Below are 23,665 nucleotides of genomic sequence, written 5' to 3' on the forward strand. Positions count from 1 at the left end.
AGGACAAAAACAATATGAGAAGTGAAGACAACAGGTCAACATTCCTCATGAATACAGAGGCAAAAATTCTGAACAAAATACTAGTAACCTGAATTCAGCAGCATATGAAAAATATTATACACAATGAGTTGAATTTATCTCAGGACTGCAAGGTCAGTTTGACATATGAAAACCAATGACTATAATACACTGTGATGATAGAATAAAGGACAAAAAAAACCCCACACATTATCTTCTCAAGAGATGGAGAAAAAGCATTGCACAAAGTCTAATACCCACTCACAATCAACAAAACAAAACACTTAACAAACAAGGAATATACCAAATGGTGAGAAGCTAAATGCTTTCACTTAAGATCAGAAATAAGGTAAAGATATCAAGTGCCTGCCACATCTATTCAACATTGTACCCATGGTTCTAGTCAGTGCAGTCAGGCAAGAAGAAGAAACAAAGAATTTGCACTGAAAAGAAGGTGGCAGAACTGTCTTTACTTGCAGTCAATATGATCCTGCATGTAGAAAATCCCAACGCTGAGCGTGGTGGCTCATGCCTGTAATCCCAGCACTTAGGGAGGCCAAGGCAGGAGGATCACTTGAGCCGAGGAGTTCGAGACCAGCTGTGGAAACATGGCAAGACCCCATCTCTACAAAAAAATGTAAAAATTAGCTGGGTGTGGTGGCATGTGCCTGTGGTCCCAGGTCCCAGGTACTTGGGAGGCTGAGGTGGGAGCATTGCTTGAGCCCAGGAATTCAAGGCTACAGTGAGCCATGGCCATGCCACGCACTCCAGGTTGGGTGAATGAGTGAGGCTCTGTCTCAAAAAAAAAAAAAAAAAAAAAAAAAGGAAAAAAGGAAAAAAAAGGAAAGAAGAAAATTCCAAGGAACCTATGAAAAACTACTAGAACTAATACATGAGTTTAGCAAGGTAGCATGAGATAGAAGATCAATATAGAAAAAGTAATTGTATTTATATATACTAGCAATGAATAATCTAAAAATGATATTTTTATAAAGTTCCATTTACAATAGCATCAAAAAAGAATAAAATACTGAGGAATGAATTTAATAAAAGAAGTGTAAGGCTTACACACTGAAAACTACAAAATGCTGCCAAGGGAAATTTTTAAAAGATCTATATAAATGAAGAGATAGTTCATGGTCACAGACAAGAAGATTAAATATTGTTATGGTGGCAAGTTTTCCAAAAAATGATCTATAAATTCAGTGCAATCCCCATCAAAACCCCAGCAGGCTTTTAAAAATAGAAATTGACAAATGACCTTAAAATTTACATGGAAATGCACAGATCTCAGAATAACCAACCTATTTTGAAAAAGAACAAAGTTGGGCAATGTGTACACCTCCTTATTTCAAAGCTTACCCCAAAGCTACAGTAATTAAGACAGTGTGGGCCGGGCGCGGTGGCTCAAGCCTGTAATCCCAGCACTTTGGGAGGCCGAGACGGGCGGATCACGAGGTCAGGAGATTGAGACCATCCTGGCTAACATGGTGAAACCCCGTCTCTACTAAAAAATACAAAAAACTAGCCGGGTGAGGTGGCGGGCGCCTGTAGTCTCAGCTATTCGGGAGGCTGAGGCAGGAGAATGGCGTAAACCCGGGAGGAGGAGCTTGCAGTGAGCTGAGATCCGGCCACTGCACTCCAGCCTGGGCGACAGAGCGAGACTCCGTCTCAAAAAAAAAAAAAAAAAAAAAAAAAAAAAAAGACAGTGTGGTAATGGCATAAGAATAGAAATACAGATCAATGAAACATAACTGAGAGCACAGAAGTAATTCCTTACATTTACGGTCAGTTGGTTTTTGGTTTTTGACAAATGTGCCAAGACAATTCAATGAAGAAAAATAATATTCTTTTCAACAAATGTTGCTGGGACAAATGGACATCCATGCACAAAAATATGAAATTGGACCCCTACCTCACACTATACTCCATGCAAGCGCACAAAAAATTAACTCGAAGTGGATCATAGATCTAACTATGAGAGGTAAATTTGTAAAAGTTCTAGGAGAAAATCTTTTTGACCTTAAGTTAGGCAAAGAGTTCTTAGATACAGCACCAAAAGAATGATCCACTAAAAATATACAGAAAGTGAAATTCCATCAAATTTTAAAACTGTTGTACTTCAAAGGATATCCTTACAAAATGAAAAGCCAAGCCACATATTAAAAGAGAAACTTGCAAATTGTGTATCTTATAAAGGACTTTTAATCAGAATTTATAAAACCCTCTTAAAACTCAATAATAACATAAAAACTCATTTAAAAATGGGCAAAAGATTTGACTAGGCATTTTACCAAAGAAAACATTGGAATAAGCACATGAAACTGTGCTCAACATCATTAGTCATTAGGAAAATGCTAATTAAAATTGCAGTGAGATACTTCATACCCATTAAAATGGTCATAATCAAAAAGATATACAATACCAAGTGTTAGTGAAGGTGTGAAGAAATCAGAAACCCTGTACATTTCTAATGTTATTGTAACAATTTAAAAAACAGTTTGGCAGTTTCTGAAAATGTTCAATATAAATATACCATAAGACCCAGCAATTACACTCCTTGGAATGTACCCAAAAGAAATGAAGACTTGTATCCACAAGAACACTTGTGTGCCAATGCTTATAGCGTTATTCATAATAGCTAAACTGGAAAAGAATCCAAATGTCCATGACCAGGTTAATAGATAAACAAAATGTGGCTCAGCGCAGTGGCCCACTCCTGTAATCCCAGCACTATGGGAGGCTGAAGTAGGTGGATCATGAGGTCAGGAGTTCGAGAGCAGCCTGACCAACATGGTGAAACCCTGTCTCTACTAAAAATACAAAAATTAGCCAGGCGTGGTGGTGCCTGCCTGTAATCCCAGCTACTCAGGAGGCTGAGGCAGGAGAATTGCTGGAACCCAGGAGGTGGAAGTTGCAGTGAGCCAAGATCGCACCACTGCACTGCAGCCTGGGCGACAGAGTGAGACTCCGTCTAAAAAAAAAAAAAAAAAAAAAAAAAAGGGGGGGGGGGTAATACTACTCAGCAAAAGAAAGGAACAAACTGCTGCAACTCATGTTAGAGCATGCATTAATTTAAAAATCATTATTTTGAGTGAAAAAAGTCAAACGCAAAATACCCATATTTTATCATTTCATTTACACGAAATGTCCAGGAAAGGCAAATCTATAGAAACAGAAAGCAAATTAGTGTTTGCTTGGGGCTGAGCATGGGAACAGGGCGTGACTGCAAGTAGGGATGGATGAGAGATGTCTTTTGGTGTGATGGAAATGTTTTAAAAGTAGATTGCGGTAATGATTGCACAACTTTGTAAATTTGCTAAAAATCATTGGGTTGTGCACTTAAAATGGGTGAATTTTATGATGTGTAAATTATACCTCAATAGAGCTGTTTTTTTTTAAATAAATCACATGCACAAACATACACACACACCCCAATTTTCCCGTTTATTAACCACAAATCCCATGTTGACCCTAAGAAAAACAAAAGCACATAAGACTGTGCTTATTTTTCTCTCCATACAACACTATAGCAACCTAAGAACACTATTATGACATACAAATGAGTAAATATCTCCAGTAACAGAAGGTGACGAATGTTATAAGCACCTTCACTGTTACCATGCTGGTCCAAACTACCATGGTCTCACTCTCCTGTAATATCCTTTTATCTAGTCTCCCCACTTCCACCATTTCCTCTTGAGGTCTGTTTTCACCACAGCAGCCAACATGACCCTGTCAAAACCTAATTCAGATTATTTCACTCCTCTGCTTAAATTGCTTCAATGGCTTATCTGCTCATTTAGAGTTATGCTATAGGTCTTTAATACTTTTTTTAAAAAAAGAGATGGCTAGTGCACTCCTGGCCTCAAGCGATCCTCCCACCTCAGTCTCCCAAAGTGCTGGGATTACAGGCAGGAGCCACCACACCTGACCCTTTAATATGCTTTTAAGGCCCTCATATTTATTCTCTTTCTCTCTTACTGAGCTCCAGCCAGCCACAAAAGCCTTTCTGATGTTTCTTGAACACCCCAGTCATGCTCTCACCTCAGGCCCTTTGCACTGAATGTTCTCTTTGCCAGGATTCTCTTTCACATGATTTTGTTGCATAGCTTACCCTCCCACCTCCTTGAAGTCTTTGTTTAGCTGTCATCTTCCCAGTAAGCCTACCCTGTCCACCTTATTTAAATATTTATGCTGGCTGGGCACTGTGGCTTATGCCTGTAATCCCAGCACTTTGGGAGGCCAAGGCGGGAGGATCACTTGAGGTCAGGAGTTCAAGACCAGCCTGGTCAACATGGTGAAACCCTGTCCCTACTAAAAATACAAAAATTAGCCAGGTGTGGTGGCATGTGCCTGTAACCCAGCTACTCAGGAGGTTGAGGCAGGAGAATCACTTGAACCTGGGAGGTGGAGGTTGCAGTGGGCCGAGACCAGCCTGGCCGATAGAGTGAGACCCCATCTCAAAAAATAAATATTTATGCCGATGTTAACTCTTGTCCATAAAAGAAGAATAAAATGTAAAAATATAAATATTCAGTATCTGCCCGCAGAATTCCTCCATCTCCCTCTTACACTTCATTTTTCTCCATTGCTCTTATCACATGCTGCCATGTATTATATAATTTATTTACTTATTTTGGTCATTGTCTGATTTTACCCCACTGCCAAAATGTGAGCTCCACAAGGGCAAGGACTTTTGTCTGTTTAGTTTATTGCTGTGTTCCCAGCGCCTATAATAGTATCTGGCATGTGGTAGGTACATGATACAATTTTCTTGAATTAACGACCAAGAAGAGTTACTGAGGGAGTTCATAAAAGAGGGACGCTTCATTTGAAATGCACAACTTGTGTTTGGGAGGGAGTGTCTGGCTAGAGTAGGAGGTGTGTAAGTGAAACCAAAGGAGACGAGAAAGTTGGAATGTGGAGGTTCTTGAACGCTTAAAATATAGCGGGTATCCAACAAATATTAGATGAATGGAAAATTAGACAAATCTAGTTGTGTTCTGCATACCACGTTAGAGTTCAGTGAAATAGTCTCACTGGGATCAATTGCGAAGAACTACCTAGTTGGAACTTTAGCTTTTTTCCATGGAAAGAGTTTCTACTGACAAACAATATCCTCTAGAAAAGCTCAAATGCTCTGTGCTATGCCTGAAATGGCCACTAGGGAATGCTCAAATCCTTAAGGCAGAACTGTTAAGCATGAAATTGGGCTCCCCCGTCAGAGACTGCTTGGGAGCCCCAATCCTCTGACTGCTATCTCAACAGGCAGCTAGTGGAGAAGGATGTCTTCTAGCACTGTTTCCTCTACCTGCTCTACCCTATACTCCCACCCCAGTGCCAAAGTACAATACTGGACATGACGGTTAGTGTCCTCGGCATTCAAGACCCTTCAAAATGGTGCATTTTCCATCACCTCTTCTAAACAGACCCTATGTTTGGGCTATACTGGGTCATTTTTCATCCTCTATATATGCCACTTCTTATCCAACCACTATTTTTGTTTTCATGCTGTTTCCTTTACTGACCAGTACTTATCCAATTCCTATGTGTCCCTTTAAGGCCCAGCACAAAAGCTACCTTCTCCAACAGCCTTCCATGATTACCATTTCTCTTACTGCCCCCTGCCTTTCTGAGATCCTAGAGCTCTCATTGCTTGTCCCTGTCAGGAGTCACTTGGTAAACACTTATTCAGACACTGTCCCTATCTAAGCACTGCATTCTGGGGCTCTGGGGTGAAATTAGAAATCTGCCATTTCTGGACTATCAGAAAGGTAAGGTACAGAGGTTAAAAATGAACTTAAGATACAAAAAATGAAATTATGATCCTGCAGGACGAGTAAGAAACAGCCTATTCTTTGGAGGCCTCTCTAGAGGGGAGAAAACATCCAGCTGGCTTTAGAAGAGATACTATCTCCATCTGCCTACACCCTGCCCTTGGGGCTGTTGGAGCAGGCTGGCCTGCCAGGCATCACCCCCTCCCTGGAAGGCCCCTGCTATTCTCCAGACCACCTTCTACCTACCTTCGTTATTCAGCCTAGTCCAGCTACTTGTTGGTTGTTAGGATATGGGGAACGCTAATAAATGCCTGGGGCTTTTTTCCCTTTTAGCCTCTCACTACATGCTGTACTCTGTGCTTTGTTCTCTGAAATCATGATAAAGAGCAACAGGAAAATCACAACAAACGTGACAATGTGCCACAGAGAGCATGTATCAGAGAAGTATCCTGGGGCAAGCAGGGGGAGTGGGGACCTGTCTGGCAAAGCCCATGCCCAGATTAGCCCAAACCAGCTCCTGGACAGCAATCCCAGAGACGGTAGGAGGGTAAGGTTGGACTGGGGTAGAAGAAAATCAGCATTTACATTTAATCCACAGAACCAAAGGTATTCTTGTCACTATTTTAAAGACAAGGAAACTCAGGCTCAGGCTATGCTGTTTCACTGTATCTTATCCAGGCTTTCTCTCCTCTGTAAACCCTAACACAGTGATGGGCATGTGTAGGGAGCTCAGCTCCTGTGCTTGGTTCTCTACCTGGCTGATAGGTCCCAAAGCAGACAGACATTTGCTACTTACATTGTAAGATGTGAGATACCATCAACGCTGTACAGTTGTCACTGCATGGAAGCCTTCCTAGAGCCAAATCCTTCTTTATTTGAAGAGTAAAAAGATACCTGCGAAGAAATTGGGAAGAATCTCTTGAGAAAGAAACAGGAATAAGAAAGAAGCATTTTCCTTCTCCCAGATCCAAGATGATTCAAGAAAGGAATGGTGCCCCCAGTCAGTCAGATGCCTTTTTTGGGGTGGTGAGTAATGCATAGGCTTTGCTTCAGCCCCAAACCAGACCTGGACCACAACTCGGCTGATCGAACACTTTGGCAGGCCTCACAGCCATTAGGAATCACCCTGGCCAAATCCTCCCGCCAACTTGAGGAAGTTGGCCAATCATCCTCTGGTGGTTTCTGCCACGTAGCAAAGCCACATTCCCAGCTAGAGAGAATAGGAGATCCAGCAAGAACAAATGCACTCAGGAGGCCAGTAGTGTACAGTTTACAAAATGCTATCAAGTATGCACTACCATAACAACTTAGGAGGTTGGTGGAGCAAGAAATGATCACCCCAGTTTATAATTACAGAAAGAGAGGGGCTAGGTGATATTGACAAGGTCATATCATCCAAGAATAGTGAATCTGTGGCTAGAACTTAGGTCTGTCCCTGAATTCAGGCTGCCTCCTATCCAAAAGACTATGTTTCGGAAATGAAGAACTTGGGGCCATGCTGCTGCCTGTTACTCCCTTTGCCTGGACCATCTTCTCTGTATCACCAGTGCCCAACACATAATTTTACAGAGTCAGTATAATTAATGTTTGCTGAAAAGAACTAAACCAAACTGCCCTTTTTCCCACCAAAAGCTCATCAGGGACCTATAAAGTGCAGCTTGGTATCTAGGGCTCTGCTACACAGATAACATTTATCCCACACTTATGAAAAAGTCATTCTCAAAGGAGAATCAAATTTTGGAAAGAACTGTGTATAATAAAGACTACCTACCACTAATTACCTTCTTACATGGTCCAAGATTGGTTCCAATATTTTATTTATTTGTTTATTTGTTTATTTATTTATTTATTGAGACAGAGTCTCGCTCTGTTACCCAGGCTAGAGTGCAGTGGTACGATCTCAGCTCACTGCAACCTCTGCCTCTGGGGTTCAAGCGATCCTCCTGCCTCAGCCTCCCTAGTAGCTGGGAGTACAGGCATGCACCACCATGCCCAGCTAATTTTTGTATTTTTAGTAGATGTGGGGTTTCCCCACATTGGCCAGGCTGGTCTTGAACTCCTGACCTCAGGTGATCCCCCTACCTTGGCCTCTCAAAGTGCTAGGATTACAGGTGTGAGCTACTGTGTCTGGCCCCAGTATTCTGTTTTATAAATTAAAACACTGAATACTGTGGATATTTCCCTACAAAAATGTAATTTTCTAAATAAACGTCTATGTGGACTTCCTTTTTAACCAATTAAGACTTGAAGGCAATGTAGTGACTCAAAATTAATCACAAGTGATACATGAAAATCTAGATTGAAAAAGCAGATAAATTAGTAGGTGATTATTCAGTTTACAAAAGTGTTCATCATTATACTCCTTCAAATTATGAGCTCCCGTTATACATTAGAAACCATTCAATTAGAAAAATTACATTTGCACTCTACTCTCAGAAACCCACGTATTAGCCTAGACAAGGCATCCTTATAAACTCAACTACAGTTAGGTATTATTTAAATGGACCAATGGGAAACAAATAAATGAAGCCTAACATTTGCCATTGCCTGTTTTCAAATATAGTTGTAAATGAGAATAATCAGCTTGAGTTGCTAAAGGAAAGGTGAATTTCGTTTTGCTCCTAGCATGAAAGAAAGGGAACTTCTTGTCATTTGACACGTTCCTTGCTGTTAAGAAGGCAGCTGCCTGCTACAAATACCAAATCCTTGCTCTGAACAGCTGATGAATCATTTATCATCACATTGATTTTCCCGTTCTTTTTTTTTTTTTTTTTTTTGGAGTGGGGGGAGTTTATCTCAATCAAAATTGGTCACAATTTGAAACTCGACTGAAATGGGTTAGCAAATGCACATACATATATATATACTAAGGTATCAAGTTATTTGGGAAAGTGGCCTGTAGCTCACAAATGTGAAGAGAGGATTAGGAGAGAGAAAGAGGGAAAGAGAGGCTTGTAAAAAGCAACTTTTGCAAAGGCCATTGAGAAAAGTCTTTACGAAAGGGGCAAAGATTGAACTGGCCATGAACTCTTTTTGGGGGAAGACATCAGGGAGAATAACTGGCAACCTCTGGCGATGTTGGACAAGTCATTTTAGCTCCCATGACCTATCTCTTCATCTGTAAACTAAGAGGGCTCGATTAGATTATCTCTCAGACCTCTTTCATGTATAAGAGTCTGAATCTAAGCCAGGTGTGGTGGCTTATGCCTGTAATCCCAGCACTTTGGGAGGCCAAGGCAGGGGAATCATTTGAGCTCAGGAGTTCAAGATCAGTCTGGGCAATATAGCAAAGCCCCATCTCAAAAAAAAAAAAAAAAAAAAAAAAAAAGTGTAAGTTTAGAAAATAGAGTAAGGTTTGAGGAGTGTTTTGTTGACAATATATTTTTGCAGAAGTAGGTTTACTTTGTAATTCTGAAGGACTTTTTTCATAAGTATTTATCATCATTACAGAATATTTTGTCTTCCGTGAGATACATTCACAACCCCACATTTTCAGTTTCCATGGAAATTGGCTGCCATTATACCTGTGCTGTTAAGCTGCCCTCTCTGACTGAAACACAGGTGTCATGAAGGACAGCACACTCATTGTTGTAGTAGTTAATGGCATAATCCCCAAGTGGATGCCCAGGCTTGAACTTCTAGAACACCCCTCTTTCTTACTGTAGTCTCCACCCTTTGGAAGATGAACACCTGGGGAACCAGCTAGGCCCACCCTCTCTCCAGATCCCCACCATCTCCCAGAGAGTGACGTAAAGCCAAGTTTTGTGAGAAGGGCCAGAAGCACTTGCCCCCAATAAATGGAGAATAATGATTCTTAAGTAACATCATGCAGAGACACACAGGTAATCACTATACCTTGTAAGTTCTTCCCGCAGATGTCCAGGGTCCACTGGGAAAAATTTCACCATAAATTTGAAAACAATCTCCTTAGGATCTTAAAACACAATACCTCCATAAGTTTTATTTAAATGTCCATCACAACAGTTATAGGTCCACACATACACACACACACACACATACCCCTCTCCCCTTCCCTCCCCTCCCCATCACTCCCTCCTACAGACTTCTATGTTTCCATTTATCAGATGTATAAAGTGTCACAATTTCTGGATTGTGTCTCTATGTGTACAGCGATTAGGAAAGTTCTCCCACCCCTCTTTCTACCCTGTCTTCTTTGAGTTTATTTGTATAAATGTCCCCCTTTGGGACCTACTATGTCCTCTCCTAAGAAGTATCCCATTTAGAAAAATACAGCACTTGCTAGTTGGGATTCTGCATTCCTGACAGAGAGAAGGGCTCAACTTCAGCTGAGGCAGGTGTACATTACCCGGCCTAAGTATCTCATAAAGAGAATTCGAAGCACGATGGACTGATGCCTCTATCTATCTTATAATATACATTAAGAAAACACATATGCTTATCTTCACACCTGCTTGCATTTGAAAATTAACTTTTACACGAAACATAAATGCACACATGCAACATTAACACCATTGATTCAGTAAATATTTGTTGGTGTCCATTATGTGCAAAGCAGGTACTGGGAGTAAAAAGACAACTAAGAGCTCACTGTCTAGTAGAAGAGACAGACATCTAGACAATTACAACACCCTAAAATGCTATAAGCACTGAGTGCTGGAGAAGCAAAGAAGGGAGAAAAGAGTTGGGAGGAGGTCAAGGATGTCCTCCTAGAGGACCTGAGACCCGAGTAGAATGGCCAGATTTAGTGAATAAGAAGTGCAGCACTCCCAGCTCAATTTGAATTTCAGATAAACAACAATTGCATGGGATGTGCTTATATAAGAAAATTATTCTTTGTTTATCAAAATTATAATTTAATAGGGCATTCTGTATTTTATCTGCTAAGCCTCCATGTGAGATGAGTTTTGTCAAAGCCAGCAGAGGTAGAAATATGAAGTGGCTAGTGGCAGGGACAAGGCTAGGAAGGAAGCCAGATTTCAATGCTTTGTTTACCATCCTAAGGAAATGGGACTTTATTGCTAGAAGAGTAGGTAGTAGAGAGACATGGAAGCATTTTAAGAAGAAGAGTGATGTGATCAGGTTGGTATTTTCAACAGATTTCTTTGGGAGTAATGTAGATGATGAATGGGGGGAATCAGTTTGGAAGCTGTTGGAATAATGTGACAGGTGATCCTTATGTAGTGGGAACAGACAGAACTTTGGGAAGCACTAACATGTAAAGAGCAGGTAGTGGAAGGGGAACCAGTAAAAGAGACATTAAAACAGTGCAAAATCCTGATAGAAATCCGCCTGCCTCAGAAACATCTGTGGAATTCTGTAAACATGCAGGTCGTTGGCAACTCAGGAATAAGGCCCAGGAATCAGCATTTAACAAGAAACTCAGGCAATCCTAATGCACACTGAAATTTGAGATCCATCACACTGGATTGTAAAATATAGGGAGAAAATATTTCATACATAGTAGGCACTCAAATATGAACTAAAGCGAATGAATAATGCTTGTGACAGGATATAACTAAAGAATCTTCAGGCAGACAGTGAATGGCATTGCAGATTGACATCAAGGATGCTCGAAGATTTGCAGTGCCAGAAAATGAGATATATTCCTCAAACCAATCCACAGAGTACTGTAATTACCAGAGTTCTTCAGATTTACTCAAAGATCCAGCAGCATGATTTCTTTCATCTCAGGCAAAATTAAAACAATTTTCTAAATTGCTGAATTCACTGGATGTATTAAGGATTGAAATAATATCTCAAAGCCCTTTTCTCCCTTTATATTAAAATGAGAAATTGTGTGAAGTTGCTGAAATCTTTTTCAAGCTCTAACTGTGAACTCTATTCCTTAAATGATTTTCCATACTTACTTTTTACCTGCTTTGTTATGGGCTTCAAAAGTTCCAACCAAACCTGTAATAACATTAATGAAAAAATTGGTAGAGCATGGCACTGAGCAGAGTTTTTTTTTTTTTTTCAGTAATAGATAAAGATTAACATGAAATAAACGAGTACCAGGACTATTTAGACTTCTAAAGGTAGAAACAAACAGCAATGTCAAATAGGTGGCATACCATGTTTAATCTGCCCCCTTATATTTTCCCAATGACAGTGAACACTGTTGATCTATAAACTCTTTTTTGTTGACATTTGAATCACTGCTCCACTGCCTTAGTAGGATGACAGAGGTGTCACATACATGGCTCATTAGTTGCTACAAAGACTAATGAAGGCATTTGGCTCCACATTTGAACCCTCCAGTCCCCAAATGCCAGTCTAATAGACATAATGAGCCTTTCTGGGAAGGTGCCAGATCACAGATATACCAAGGCAGGACACAGCAGAAGAATATCAAGAATGTTAGGGCCTGAGAAAGGAGAAAGGAGATTCCTCTGAATATTCACTGGTGAGGTTAAAAGTCTTAATTCTGCAGGTTGAGGTCCAGGCTCTGGAAAGGCAAAATTGATAAAGCATGCATAGCTGCTCACAGAGTGACAAAACAGGAACGTGGGGTAAAAGAGTTTGTGTTTGGCAAACTGAGGTGACTTCTTCTTGTTGTTGTTGTTTTGAAACAGAGTCTCACTCTGTTGCTCAGGCTGGGATGCAGTGGTGTGATGTTGGCTCACAGCAACCTCTGCCTCCCAGGTTCAAGCGATTCTCCTGCCTCAGTCTCCCAAGTAGCTGGGATTACAGGCATGTACCACCACACTCAGCTAATTTTTGTATTTTTAGTAGAGATGGGGTTTCACCATGTTGGCCAGGCTGGTCTTGAACTCCTGACCTCAGGTGATCCACCTGCCTCAGCTTCCCAAAGTATTGGGATTACAGGCATGAGGCACCGCACCTGGCCAAGGTGACTGTTAATAAACCAAGAGGGAGGAGGAACACTAGTTATTAAATCTAATCATGTTGCAAGGGTGCACATAGTTTTTCATTTTTAATCAGGGAATTGAACCCTGTATACCTAGCCGCAAACTGCGTTTAGAAGCAATGCTAGACACAAAGAACCCTATAATGAAACCAACTTACATTATTTCCAGAATGGCTGCAGAATTCTAATCCAAAATACTCCTTTTCAGCAAGATTTAGATGGCTGCAACTCAGGTTAAACAATGCCTTCCCGGATGACTTTTGCTAAACAAAACAAAAAGATGATAACACAATTTGCATTCCTAACCCGATACTGTTACTGCAGCACAGAATAAAGGGTAGAAGCCACAAGACTCGCTGCAAGCCCTGTTTCCTTTAAGCACTGTTTAGAGGACCTGCATCCTTTTCAAAGATGTTGACCTTTACAGATAGATCCACATATCTGTCTGTATGCTGTTTTAGCGACATCCCTAAAAAAGTCTCATGACAAACCATCTTGGACAAAGAAAGCCTTGCACTTAACTATGGCTACATCTGCAAATTTACCCTTTCAATGGAATTCTTTAATCAGTTCATCCCATGGGCAATTTGAATGATTTCTTCCAAATTGACAGATAGTTTAGTCAAGCTGTAAATCCGACCCTATTACTCCCCTGCTTGAAATCCTTCAGTGGCTCCCCCTCAGGATAAAGCCTGTACTCCTCAGCACAGGAGACTCAGCTCTCTCTCCCTCCTGTGGCCATGCCTGCCCCTCCAGCCCCTTGCCCACCTCCTCCTGACACTTTCCTCTCTAATAACTGCAGCCTGCTCTTAGTTCCCCATACCTGTTCAGTCATTGTGTGCCTACATGCCACTGCTCATGTCATCCTTCTCCACCTATCGCTCTTTCCACATTTCTTTGGTTTGGCTTACTCCTACTCAGCTCAGATGTCATCTCCCCAGGGAAACTTTCTTCAATCCCTATCAGCCGCAGGCTGAGCCAAGGGCAAGCTCCCCTATGCCTCCAAACACCCTCACTTACCTCAAGCCTCGCACTTCTTGCCCTGGATATCTATCTTCCCCATTAGACTGAATTCCTCCATAGCAGGGACTTTGCTTTATTTTTCTTGTTACTCACCAGTTCTAATTCAGAGACTGGCACACAGTATTGGGCTCCTGAATGTTTGTTGATCCAACATGAAATTGACCATATGATTATATGAGCCCCTTGAGTAGATTTCATTTTGTAGCTTTGCCCACCAAATCTGCATACAGCATACTCTGTTCACATAAGGCCACAGATTTTTTTTCTTCATAAAGCCCACACACACTGTGAGCACAAAACAGTCCCTTTCTTATGCTTCTCTGAGAACAGGAGCTTTGAAGAGCTCTCTATGAAAAATTTCTTTGAGCTGAGTATGGCTGGGGCTGATTTTCAGCCTCCACTATTGCTGAACCCAGGGGTTGCTGTTGCAGGGAGGACCATGATGGGAAAATTGAGCCCTGGCTGATAGGCACAAAGACAGGCTGCTGAAAACCCCTAGTTAAAGCCGAGTCACGCGGTGCCTACAGTACTGCAAAGGAAGCCAGGCGCGGGGAAATGCAGTTGGAAATCACCGACCCATAGAATTAACAGCAACCTTGAGAGGTCAGAGAGTCCATCCACCACCACCTCCTCCCTCCCTCAAGGCAGCACCACACTGAACAGAGCCCACATCTGGGATTTAATAGCTTTCAGGAAGGCAACCTACCTCACCCCCTTCCCCCAGCGACCAAAACTACGCCCCTCTCCCCATGGACTTCTCTCTACTTGGTTTTACTGCCCAGAGCTCCACCGACTCAAGATTCATTTGGGTTAACCCGGGTGCTATTTTTAAATGAAAATAGGCTGCAAAGGGTGAAACCTATTTCATCCCTTGCACCTGGAGACAGAGCTGCTCTACTGAGGGAAAGGGGGTTTGATTTGATGTGGGAGATCACAATGGAGCTGTAGTCCAAGAAAAGGGGGTCAGTTCCCCTGGGGGGGCACCAAGGGAATGGGGTTGCCAGGGAGGGCCTGTTTATAGAGGAGAGGGGTACATTTTTGCCTGTGTGGCAACCTTGCCTAGGGCAAGTGCTGACACAGACCATTGCAGACACATGAAATCACTCCTATTTTTAAAATCCTTCACGGACAAGGAGCTGCCACAGGATTTTTATTACGAAAAAAAAAAAAAAAAAAGAATTTCTAAAGAGAGAGAGATGACAGCAATACTTTTTCCAGCACCAAAGAAACATTTCAGTCATGAGGACCAAATTCTGTCATAGACTCCAGGTTTTTTGCAAGCAATTTAAGAAGCTCAATATTTTCCTTTCTCCTTTTCATATTTTATTCTTATTTTCCATCAGGGCACTTAATCCTCCCTATCAACACTGCCATGTTCCATGTGTTTGTGTATTTACATGTTTCTGCAATTACAAAGAATATGTAACCATTCTTTTAAGGTTTCTAATTACGGCTTTATTTTTGTTTCCTTCCGTAAGATCCCATACTATGTTTATAAGAATAATTCCCTGATTCTTCCATCCCTGTAAGTGTTGCCAACTGGCTCTAAAAGCCTTTGGCATTTATGCATTTGGAGGTCAGACACTCATGTAGCTCAAGCTTTCCACCCCCATCTCTGCAAGAGGCATTTTCCTTCAGTCCTCCATAGTGTACGTTGAAATTGGCCAGCTTTGTGGAATGTGTTATGTAATAGGTAAGGTCTTGGTTCTGTCTCAACATGCAGCCTTTAATTTTTTCTATCATTATGATCAAATTTCTCAATTTTGATGTTATGATTCTCTTTCTCGTAATACCACCTTATATACAACTTTCCTGTTTTCTCTTTCTCTTTTCTGTTTTCTCTGGACTTCTGATTCTCTGTACAATTGCTTGCTCTTTTTTAAGCTGGTACTTTTCAATATCCTAACCAAGCTCCTTAGCAGATCTAAATTCTTTACCACCCGTCAGTCCTCCCACCCAAGGAATTGGAACTCTAATCCTGAATCCTGTCTCATCCTAATATCTGCCTTTAAATGATCTATCTATCTATCTATCTATCTATCTATCTATCTATCTATCTATCTACCATCTATCTATCTCTATAATTTAAACAAATCATTCATACCTTGGATTTATAATCTTTAATTTACTGGTTCATAACAATTAGACACTGATTCCTGGGGGCTCCAAACTCATCTTCTCATGGAAACAATAATATTAAAATGGCTAGCTCTAAAAACAAATCTACCAAATTTTCTGTGCACCTAGGACTGTTATATACCAATTTGTTAAAATAAATCAGGATTGTAATCTTTCTCTATTCACTTACTAGCTGGACGAACTGGGGCAAATCATTTAGCTCACAGATGATCTACCTCTTCTAGATACCTGAAGATAAAAACCATGTGTTTGAATTTTTGGAATTAAGTACAGTGCCTGGCAGAGTGGACATTCAATAAATGTTTACTGAATAAGTGGATAAATGAACCCAAACATTTAACTTGATTCATGTACATTAGTATAATAGTCCTCTTAAGAGGGAGACAAATTAGTCATTACGTGACCTTGGGCAAATTACTGAACCTTTCTGAGCCTCAGTTTACTCATCTGTAAAATGGAGATAATAGTGATATTATCTCATAGGGCTGTTGTGAGGATTAAATAAAATAATTCACATCAAGGTCTTAGTATAGTGCCCAGCACATCATCTGCACATGCACATATGCATAAGCACTTCAGCAATGCACATGTATAGATGTATGCATAGTAATAAATCTGGAAGAATATATACCAAATTGGTAACAGCAATATTCCTAGAGAGGAGATAGAATAAGGGGGACTTTAACTTTTTACTCTGTACATGTCTGAATTTTTTTTTTTTAATAAACAACGATGGTAGAAACTTTCTTAACCAAACTTCCACTTAATAATGCGCATATAATGCTTTCCATTCTCTCTTTAAAACATTGGCAGATGCAGGTCAGGCGTGGTGGCTCATGCCTGTAATCCCAGCACTTTGGGAGGCCGAGGTGGGTGGATCACAAGGTCAGGAGATCGAGATCATCCTGGCTAACACGGTGAAACCCCATCTCTACCAAAAAATGCAAAAAATTAGCCGGGCATGGTGGTGGGTGTCTGTAGTCCCAGCTACTCAGGAGGCTGAGGCAGGAGAATGGTGTGAACCCGGGAGGCAGAGGTTGCACTGAGCTGAGATCGCGCCACTGCACTCCAGCCTGGGTGACAGAGCGAGACTCCATCTCAAGAAAACAACAACAAAAAACAAACAAACAAACAAACAAACAAACAAAAATTGGCAAATGCCCACATTGTGATGAAAGCTCATGGCTAGTAGGCGACTCGAATACAATTGTACACTTTGACAGTGACCAATCGAGTCCCATGCTTACTAATGATTACGTTCTTGGAAATATTTTTGACAAGCTCTACTTATTATAATTACATCATTTAATTAAATGGTACGTATATCAAAAATTATAATGAGCACTAATAGCAAGAGTTGTTTCTATGAAACTTAAACTGATATTTTTGTAAAGACTCAATAAGGGGGAGTCCCCAAAAATGTGCTGCCAAATTAGTTTTGGATATGACAGCAATAAAAGATTGAGGGAGGAAAGACATCAAAATCCGGAAAGATTCTGTACTCATGGTTTGCAAGCATTTATATTCTTGTTCCACAGTTAATAAACCAAGACTGGAAATCATCGACGACAGATTATGGATGTGGTTTATGGAAGAAAGACAAAAGGGAATACAATCAGAGAAGTCCATATTAAAGAAAAGGTCTTGGCCCTATATCAAACGGTTGGGATATGAATAAAATGTATACATTTTATGTTAAAACAAAAAATTTGAGATGTCTGTATGTATATGTATATAACTTGTTATTAGTTTTTGCTTTAGCAAATTTTGTCAATTAACTGATCAACAACAACCTTTGACAACATTTGAAAAAAGACATTCTCAATATCATTAAAATGGCCATATTGCCAAAAGCAATTTAAGATTCAGTGCAATTCCCATCAAACTACCAATGACATTCTTCACAGAACTAGAAAAAATTTTTTTTAATTCACATGGAACAAAAAAAGAGCCTGAATAGCCAAGGAAATCCTAAGCAAAAAGAACAAAGCTGGAGGCATGAAGTTACCTGACTTCAAACTATACTATAGGGCTACAGTAACCAAAACAGCAGGGTACTGGTACGAAAGCAGGCACATAGGTCAATGGAGCAGAATAGAGAGTCCAGAAATAAGGCTGCACACCTACAGCCATCTAATCTTTGGCAAAGCTGACAAAAACAAGCAATGGGGAAAAGACTCCATATTCAATAAATGGTGCCTGAATAACTGGCTAGCTATATGCAGAAGATTGAAGCTGGACCCCTTCCTTACACAATATACAAGAATTAACTCAAGATGGATTAAAGACCTAAATGTAAAACCCAGAACTATCAAAACCCTGGAACACAACCTAGATAACACCATCCTGGTCATAGGAATGGGCAAAGATTTCATGACAAAGACATCAAAAACAATCTCAACAAAAGCAAAAATTGACAAGTGAGATCTAATTAAACTTAAGAGCTTCTGCACAACAGAAGAAACTATCAACAGAGTAAACAGACAACCTACAGAATGGGAGATAATATTTGCAAGTTATGCATCTTACAAAAGTCTAGTATCCAGAATCTATAAGGAACTTACACAAATTTACAAGAGAAAACCAACCCCATTAAAAAGTGGGCAGAGAATATGAACAGACATTTTTTCAAAAGAAGACATACATGCAGCCAACGAGCATATAAAAAAGCTCAATATCACTGATCACTAGAGAAATGCAAATCAAAACCACAATAAGATACCATCTCACACAAGTCAGAATGGCTATTACTAAAAAGTCAAAAAATAATAGATACTGGTGAGGTTGTGGAGAAAAGGGAACACTTATACACAGTTGGTGGGAGTGTAAATTAATTCAACCATTGTGGAAGCAGTATGGCAATTCCTCAAAGAGCTAAAAGCAGAGCTACCATTGGACCCAGCAATCCCATTACTGTATATACTCAGAGGAATATAAATTATTATACCATAAAGACACATGCACACAAGTGTTCATTGCAGCGTTATTCACATAGCAAAGACATGAAATCAACCAAAATGTCCATCAATGACAGATTGGATAAAGGAAATGTGGTACATATACACCATGAAATACTGTGCAGGCATAAAAAAGAACAGGATCATGTCTTTTGCAGGAACATGGATGGAGCTGGAGGCCATTTTCCTTAGCAAGCTAACACAGGAACAAAAAAACAAATAACCCATGTTCTCAGTTATAAGTGGGAGCTAAATGATGAGAAATTATGAACACAAAGAAGGAAACAACAGACACTGGGGTTTACTTGAGGGTGGAGTGTGGGAGGAGGGAGGGGAGCAGAAAAGATAACTATTGGGTACTGGGCTTAATACCTGGGTGATGAAATAATCTGTACAAGAAAACCCTGTGACACAAAATTACCTATGTAACAAACCTTCACATGTACTCCCAAACCTAAAATTAAAAGATTTTTAAAAAGAGAGAAACGTTAATGTATCTTACATATTAATTGTGTGTTTTAAAAAAATACAGACTATACAATTAAGGTTTCAGGAAAAGATAGATTGGAAAGAAATATAGCATATCGTTAATAGTAGCATAATGGGTTATTTTTACTTTTTTCTTATACTTGTTATGTTTTCCAGAGAAATACAATAGGTATTCTAAAAGTTAAAAGCATAGTGTCATACAAAATGTCTTATAGATGCTTCCCCTGTTTCCAATGCTGACTCTAGCATTCAAAATATTTCTTATGCCCCCTTCAGGAAATTATTCTCAAAGTCACAGATGATAATCACTCATTCTCCTGACTTTATGGTTATGCCTCATTTTTTATTCCCAAATATGACTGTCTTAGCCAGTTCAGGCTACCATAACAAAACACCATAGAGTGGGTAGCTCAAACAATAAAAATTTATTTTCTCACATTTCTAGAGGCTGGAGACCTGGGATGAGGGTGCCAGTATGGTTGGGCTGTGGTAAGGGCTCTCTTCTTGGTTTGTAAATGGCTGCCTTTTCACTACATTTCTACATGGTGGAGAGAGCGCGAGAGAGAGAGAGAGTGAGAGAAAGAGAGAGAGAGAATCTTCTTCTTCTTATAAAGCTACCAATCTTATGGGATAAGGACTCCATATTTATGATATTATTTAACCTTAATTACATCCTAAAAGTCCTAACTAAATAAAGTCACACTGAGGGTTAGAGCTTCAACATATAAATTTTGGGAGAATACAAGTCAGTCTATAGCAATGACCCAGCTTGATGGTCCACTTTAGTTACCATATTTGCTATTTATGACTTTTGGCTCTTCTCAAACACTAAATTCCCTCTCAAATAATGAAGATTTGTGAGGCATTTTGGAAAGAATGTGCCCAGCTACAGAGGGCCAAAGAAGAGTTCCAAGAATGTGCTGAGCCTTTGCAATAAATATGAGGTGGCAGCACAGCATGGTGGCTAAGAAGGTTTGCTTTGGAGCCAGACACACCTGGGTCTAGTTCCGACTCCTCTACCCAGTAGAAGAGTGATCGTGGGCAGACTACTTAATCTCTCTGAGCCTCAGTTTCCTCAGTTGTAAAATAGAATTGTCAGAAGCCAGAAAGAAAAAGTCACATATTATATGATTCAATTTCTATGAACTAGCCAGAATAGGCAAATCCCTAGAGACTGAAAGTAAATTAGTGGTTTCCAGCAGCTGAGTGGGAGTGACTAATAATGAGCATAGAGTTTCTTTTGGAGGCGATGAAAATATTCTGGGATTAGATGGTTGGGATAGTTGCACAACATAATGAATATACAAAAAAACCACTGAATTGTACACTTTAAAAGGATGAATTTGATTAACTTACTGTTATGTGAATTGCATGTCTATTTCAAAAGGGATCATAGCGAGCTTCTAGTGAGAATATTCATGTAAAGTACTTTACACAGTGTCTGACACATAGGAAGAACTCAATAAGTGTTGACGACTTCTAGGTGCCCATATAATTTATGAACCTAACCTGGACACTTTAGAGGATAACAAGGGGCACTTGTAATAAGGATATTGTCACAACAGGTATAAACCAGGCCTGTGTTGGACAAATCCTGGTGTGTGGTCACCTGATGATATAGTTTGGTTCTGTGTCCCCACCCAAATCTCATCTTGAATTATAATAATCCCCACGTGTCAAGGACGGGACCAGATGAAGGTAATTGCATCATGGGCAAGGTTTTCCCCATACTATTCTCGTGACAGTGAGTGAGTCTCACAAGATCTGATGGTTTTATAAGTGTCTGGCATTTCCTCTGCTTGACCTCATTCTCTCTCCTGCAGCCCTGTGAAGAGGTGCCCGTCTGCCATGATTGTAAGTTTCCTGAGGCCTTCCCAGCCATGCAGAACTGTGAATCAATTAAAGCTCTTAAAAAACAAAATAAATTGCCCAGCCTCGGGTATTTCTTCATAGCAGTGTGAGAATGGACTACACCTAGCTATTAGCATTTGTACCATCTGAGGGGTCTGTTTTGACAAGGGCAATGTTTATTTGAATGTTCAAGATCTGCAATATTTAGAATCACATACACAACTCTTGGTTTTCTCTCAGATAAACCAGTATCAGCTGATCATTTCTCCAGGTGGCAAGTAAATAAATCACCTTTTGGTCATTTTAACCTTCTGATTCCACATTTTCATAGGTAAGTCTCAGCCATAACAGCCACACACAAAAACAGAGACAGAGAACTGTTTCATCAGTCAACCTTCTCCTTAATAAACACTTTAAAAGTCAACGCCTCATCTCTCCTTTAGCATGCTTTTTACTCTATTGTTTGTCTTTTTCGAGCTCTTTTTCTTTTCCTGTTTGTAATTTTTATCTGCCCAAACTCTGGGCTTAATTCTCATGTGCTTGCCCTTTCCTTTTTGTGTATGCCATTACCCTTTTGTGATCCTTTCTATTGTCCCTTCATTTCAACACAGATTATTGAGCACCTACTTGTGCCACATACTCTCCTAGGCTCCGGGGACACTGAGATGAACAAGACATAGGAATTACCACCAAGGAACACATAGGCTGGCAGACAAGACAGGCACATCCATGGTTAATCACAGCAGTTTGAGCTAAGTGATTTTGTGGAGGGATGTATGCAGGGGGTAAATGTGAGGATCATCTAACCCATAAAGATGGGTGAGAGCGTAGTAGAAAGGATTTCTAACAGATGGGACTTCTAAGCTGAGGTGTGAAGCAAGAATTGGAGTTAGCCAGGGGAAAGAAGAAGAGTGTTAGAGGAAGAAGAGATTAGAAAACCTGGTTTGAACAATGAAACTGCAAGCAGTTTGGTGTTGCTAAAGGAGAAAGGGAGACCCTGGGCCTGGAAAAGTGGGCAGAAGTCATACCATGGGGAGCTGTTTGTGGCATGTGAAGCCATGTGCCTTGAAGGTGAGGTACAGGGTGGGGTTAGGAGTAGCTGGATGATATTCAGCAGGGACTTGACATGGTCAGATTTGTGTCTTAGAGACACCAGCCTAAAAGTAGTTAGGGCATTGCTGCCCAAGCTGTAAAGTGCATATGAATCACCTGGGGATCTTGTTAAAATGCCGATTCAGATTCTATAGATATGTGGTGAGGCCTGAGAATATACTTTTCTAACAAGCTCCCAAGTGAGACCAATGTTGCTGGTCTGTGGACTACACTTTGAGGAATGATGGTTTAAGGGATAGGTGGAGGAGGGGGTAAAACAGGTGACAAGTAGCCAAGTTGGGGCTGCTATAGTTCAGGTGAGAAAAGATGGTAGCCTGGATTAAGACAGTGGTAGTGAGAATAGAAAGAGGTAAAAATGGGAGAGATGGTTCTATAGTAGGTGCAATTGGACTACAGGAGGTTAAGAGAGAGGGAGTGTCCTAGAGATTCCTGGTATTCTCTTTGCAGGTCTTACAGACTTGCTCCCCTTTTGCCTTCTGCCGGGATAAGTGTTTACGTGCATCATCCCTGAGTTTAGGCTTCATTTTACCGTCTTTCATTCACCTTTATGCATCACTTTGCTCGTCCTTGACATTTGTTTCTTTACCAATTGGCCCACAGACCACACGCACAACAAGGGGCTACCCAAGCAGTTTTGCCTCCCGTACTCCCCATCCCTTGTTACTGAATTCTCCCCACACCAACCTATCTGAGAGTGGGGATGCTCAGAATATTCCTCACCAATGTGTGCACGTATTTGAACCCCTCCTTCAACACTCCCTAGCCTTTGCACAGGTCTGAAAAGAAAATCATGGCTTCTCATAGCAAAAGCTTTCTGTGGCATTAACTTATAAAATCTCCTTCTGACAACCTATTTTGTTCACCATTTCCTTTTAAAGTCACCCACCTGGGCCAGGCACAGTGGTTCATGCCTGTGATCTTAGAGCTTTGGAAGGCCAAGGCAAGAGAATTGCTTGAGGCCAGGAGGTCAAGAGCAGCCTGGGCAACATAGTGAGAATTAAACAATTCTATAAAAATTCAACGATTAGCTGGGCATGGTGGTGCATGCCTGGAGTCCCAGCGACTCAGGAGGCTGAGGTGGGAGCCCAGGAGTTCAACTGCAGTGAAATATGATCACATCACTGCACTCCAGCCTCGCCAACAGAGCGAGATTCTGTGTCAAATAAAAAGAAAAATAAACATAAAAAATTAAGTCCACCACCTGGCATTTTCTTTTTTTAATTTTTTAATTTTGTTTTAAAATATTTTAATCTATTTATTTACTTATTTTGAGACTGGGTTATAAGACTGGCTAATTTTTTTATTTTTGGTAGAGATGTCCTTTTGCCATGTTGCCCAGGCTGCTCTTGAACTCCTGAGTTCAAGCAATCCACCCGCCTCAGCCTCCCAAAGTGCTGGGACTACAGGCATGAGCCAGCGTGTCTGGCCAACCACCTGGTATTTTC

At 40.6% G+C, this 23,665-nt stretch overlaps 1 protein-coding gene across 2 annotated transcripts in view; it reads right to left on the bottom strand.

Moving 5' to 3' along the window:
• Nucleotides 1–23,665, bottom strand: part of FRMD7 (FERM domain containing 7) — a 51,588-nt gene that overhangs the window by 10,603 nt on the left and 17,320 nt on the right. The window contains exons 2-5 of one of the 2 annotated variants that reach the window (XM_010375477.1): nucleotides 12,807–12,911; nucleotides 11,648–11,690; nucleotides 9,654–9,732; nucleotides 6,595–6,692 (exon numbers count right to left, since the gene is read on the bottom strand). In XM_010375477.1, coding sequence (XP_010373779.1) covers nucleotides 6,595–6,692; nucleotides 9,654–9,732; nucleotides 11,648–11,690; nucleotides 12,807–12,911 — 325 coding nt within the window. The remainder of the gene's footprint in view (nucleotides 1–6,594; nucleotides 6,693–9,653; nucleotides 9,733–11,647; nucleotides 11,691–12,806; nucleotides 12,912–23,665) is intronic. The other variant, XM_010375478.2, reaches the window with a different exon arrangement.

Source organism: Rhinopithecus roxellana, chromosome 7 (genome assembly GCF_007565055.1).
Source record: "Rhinopithecus roxellana isolate Shanxi Qingling chromosome 7, ASM756505v1, whole genome shotgun sequence".
NCBI lineage: Eukaryota > Metazoa > Chordata > Mammalia > Primates > Cercopithecidae > Rhinopithecus > Rhinopithecus roxellana.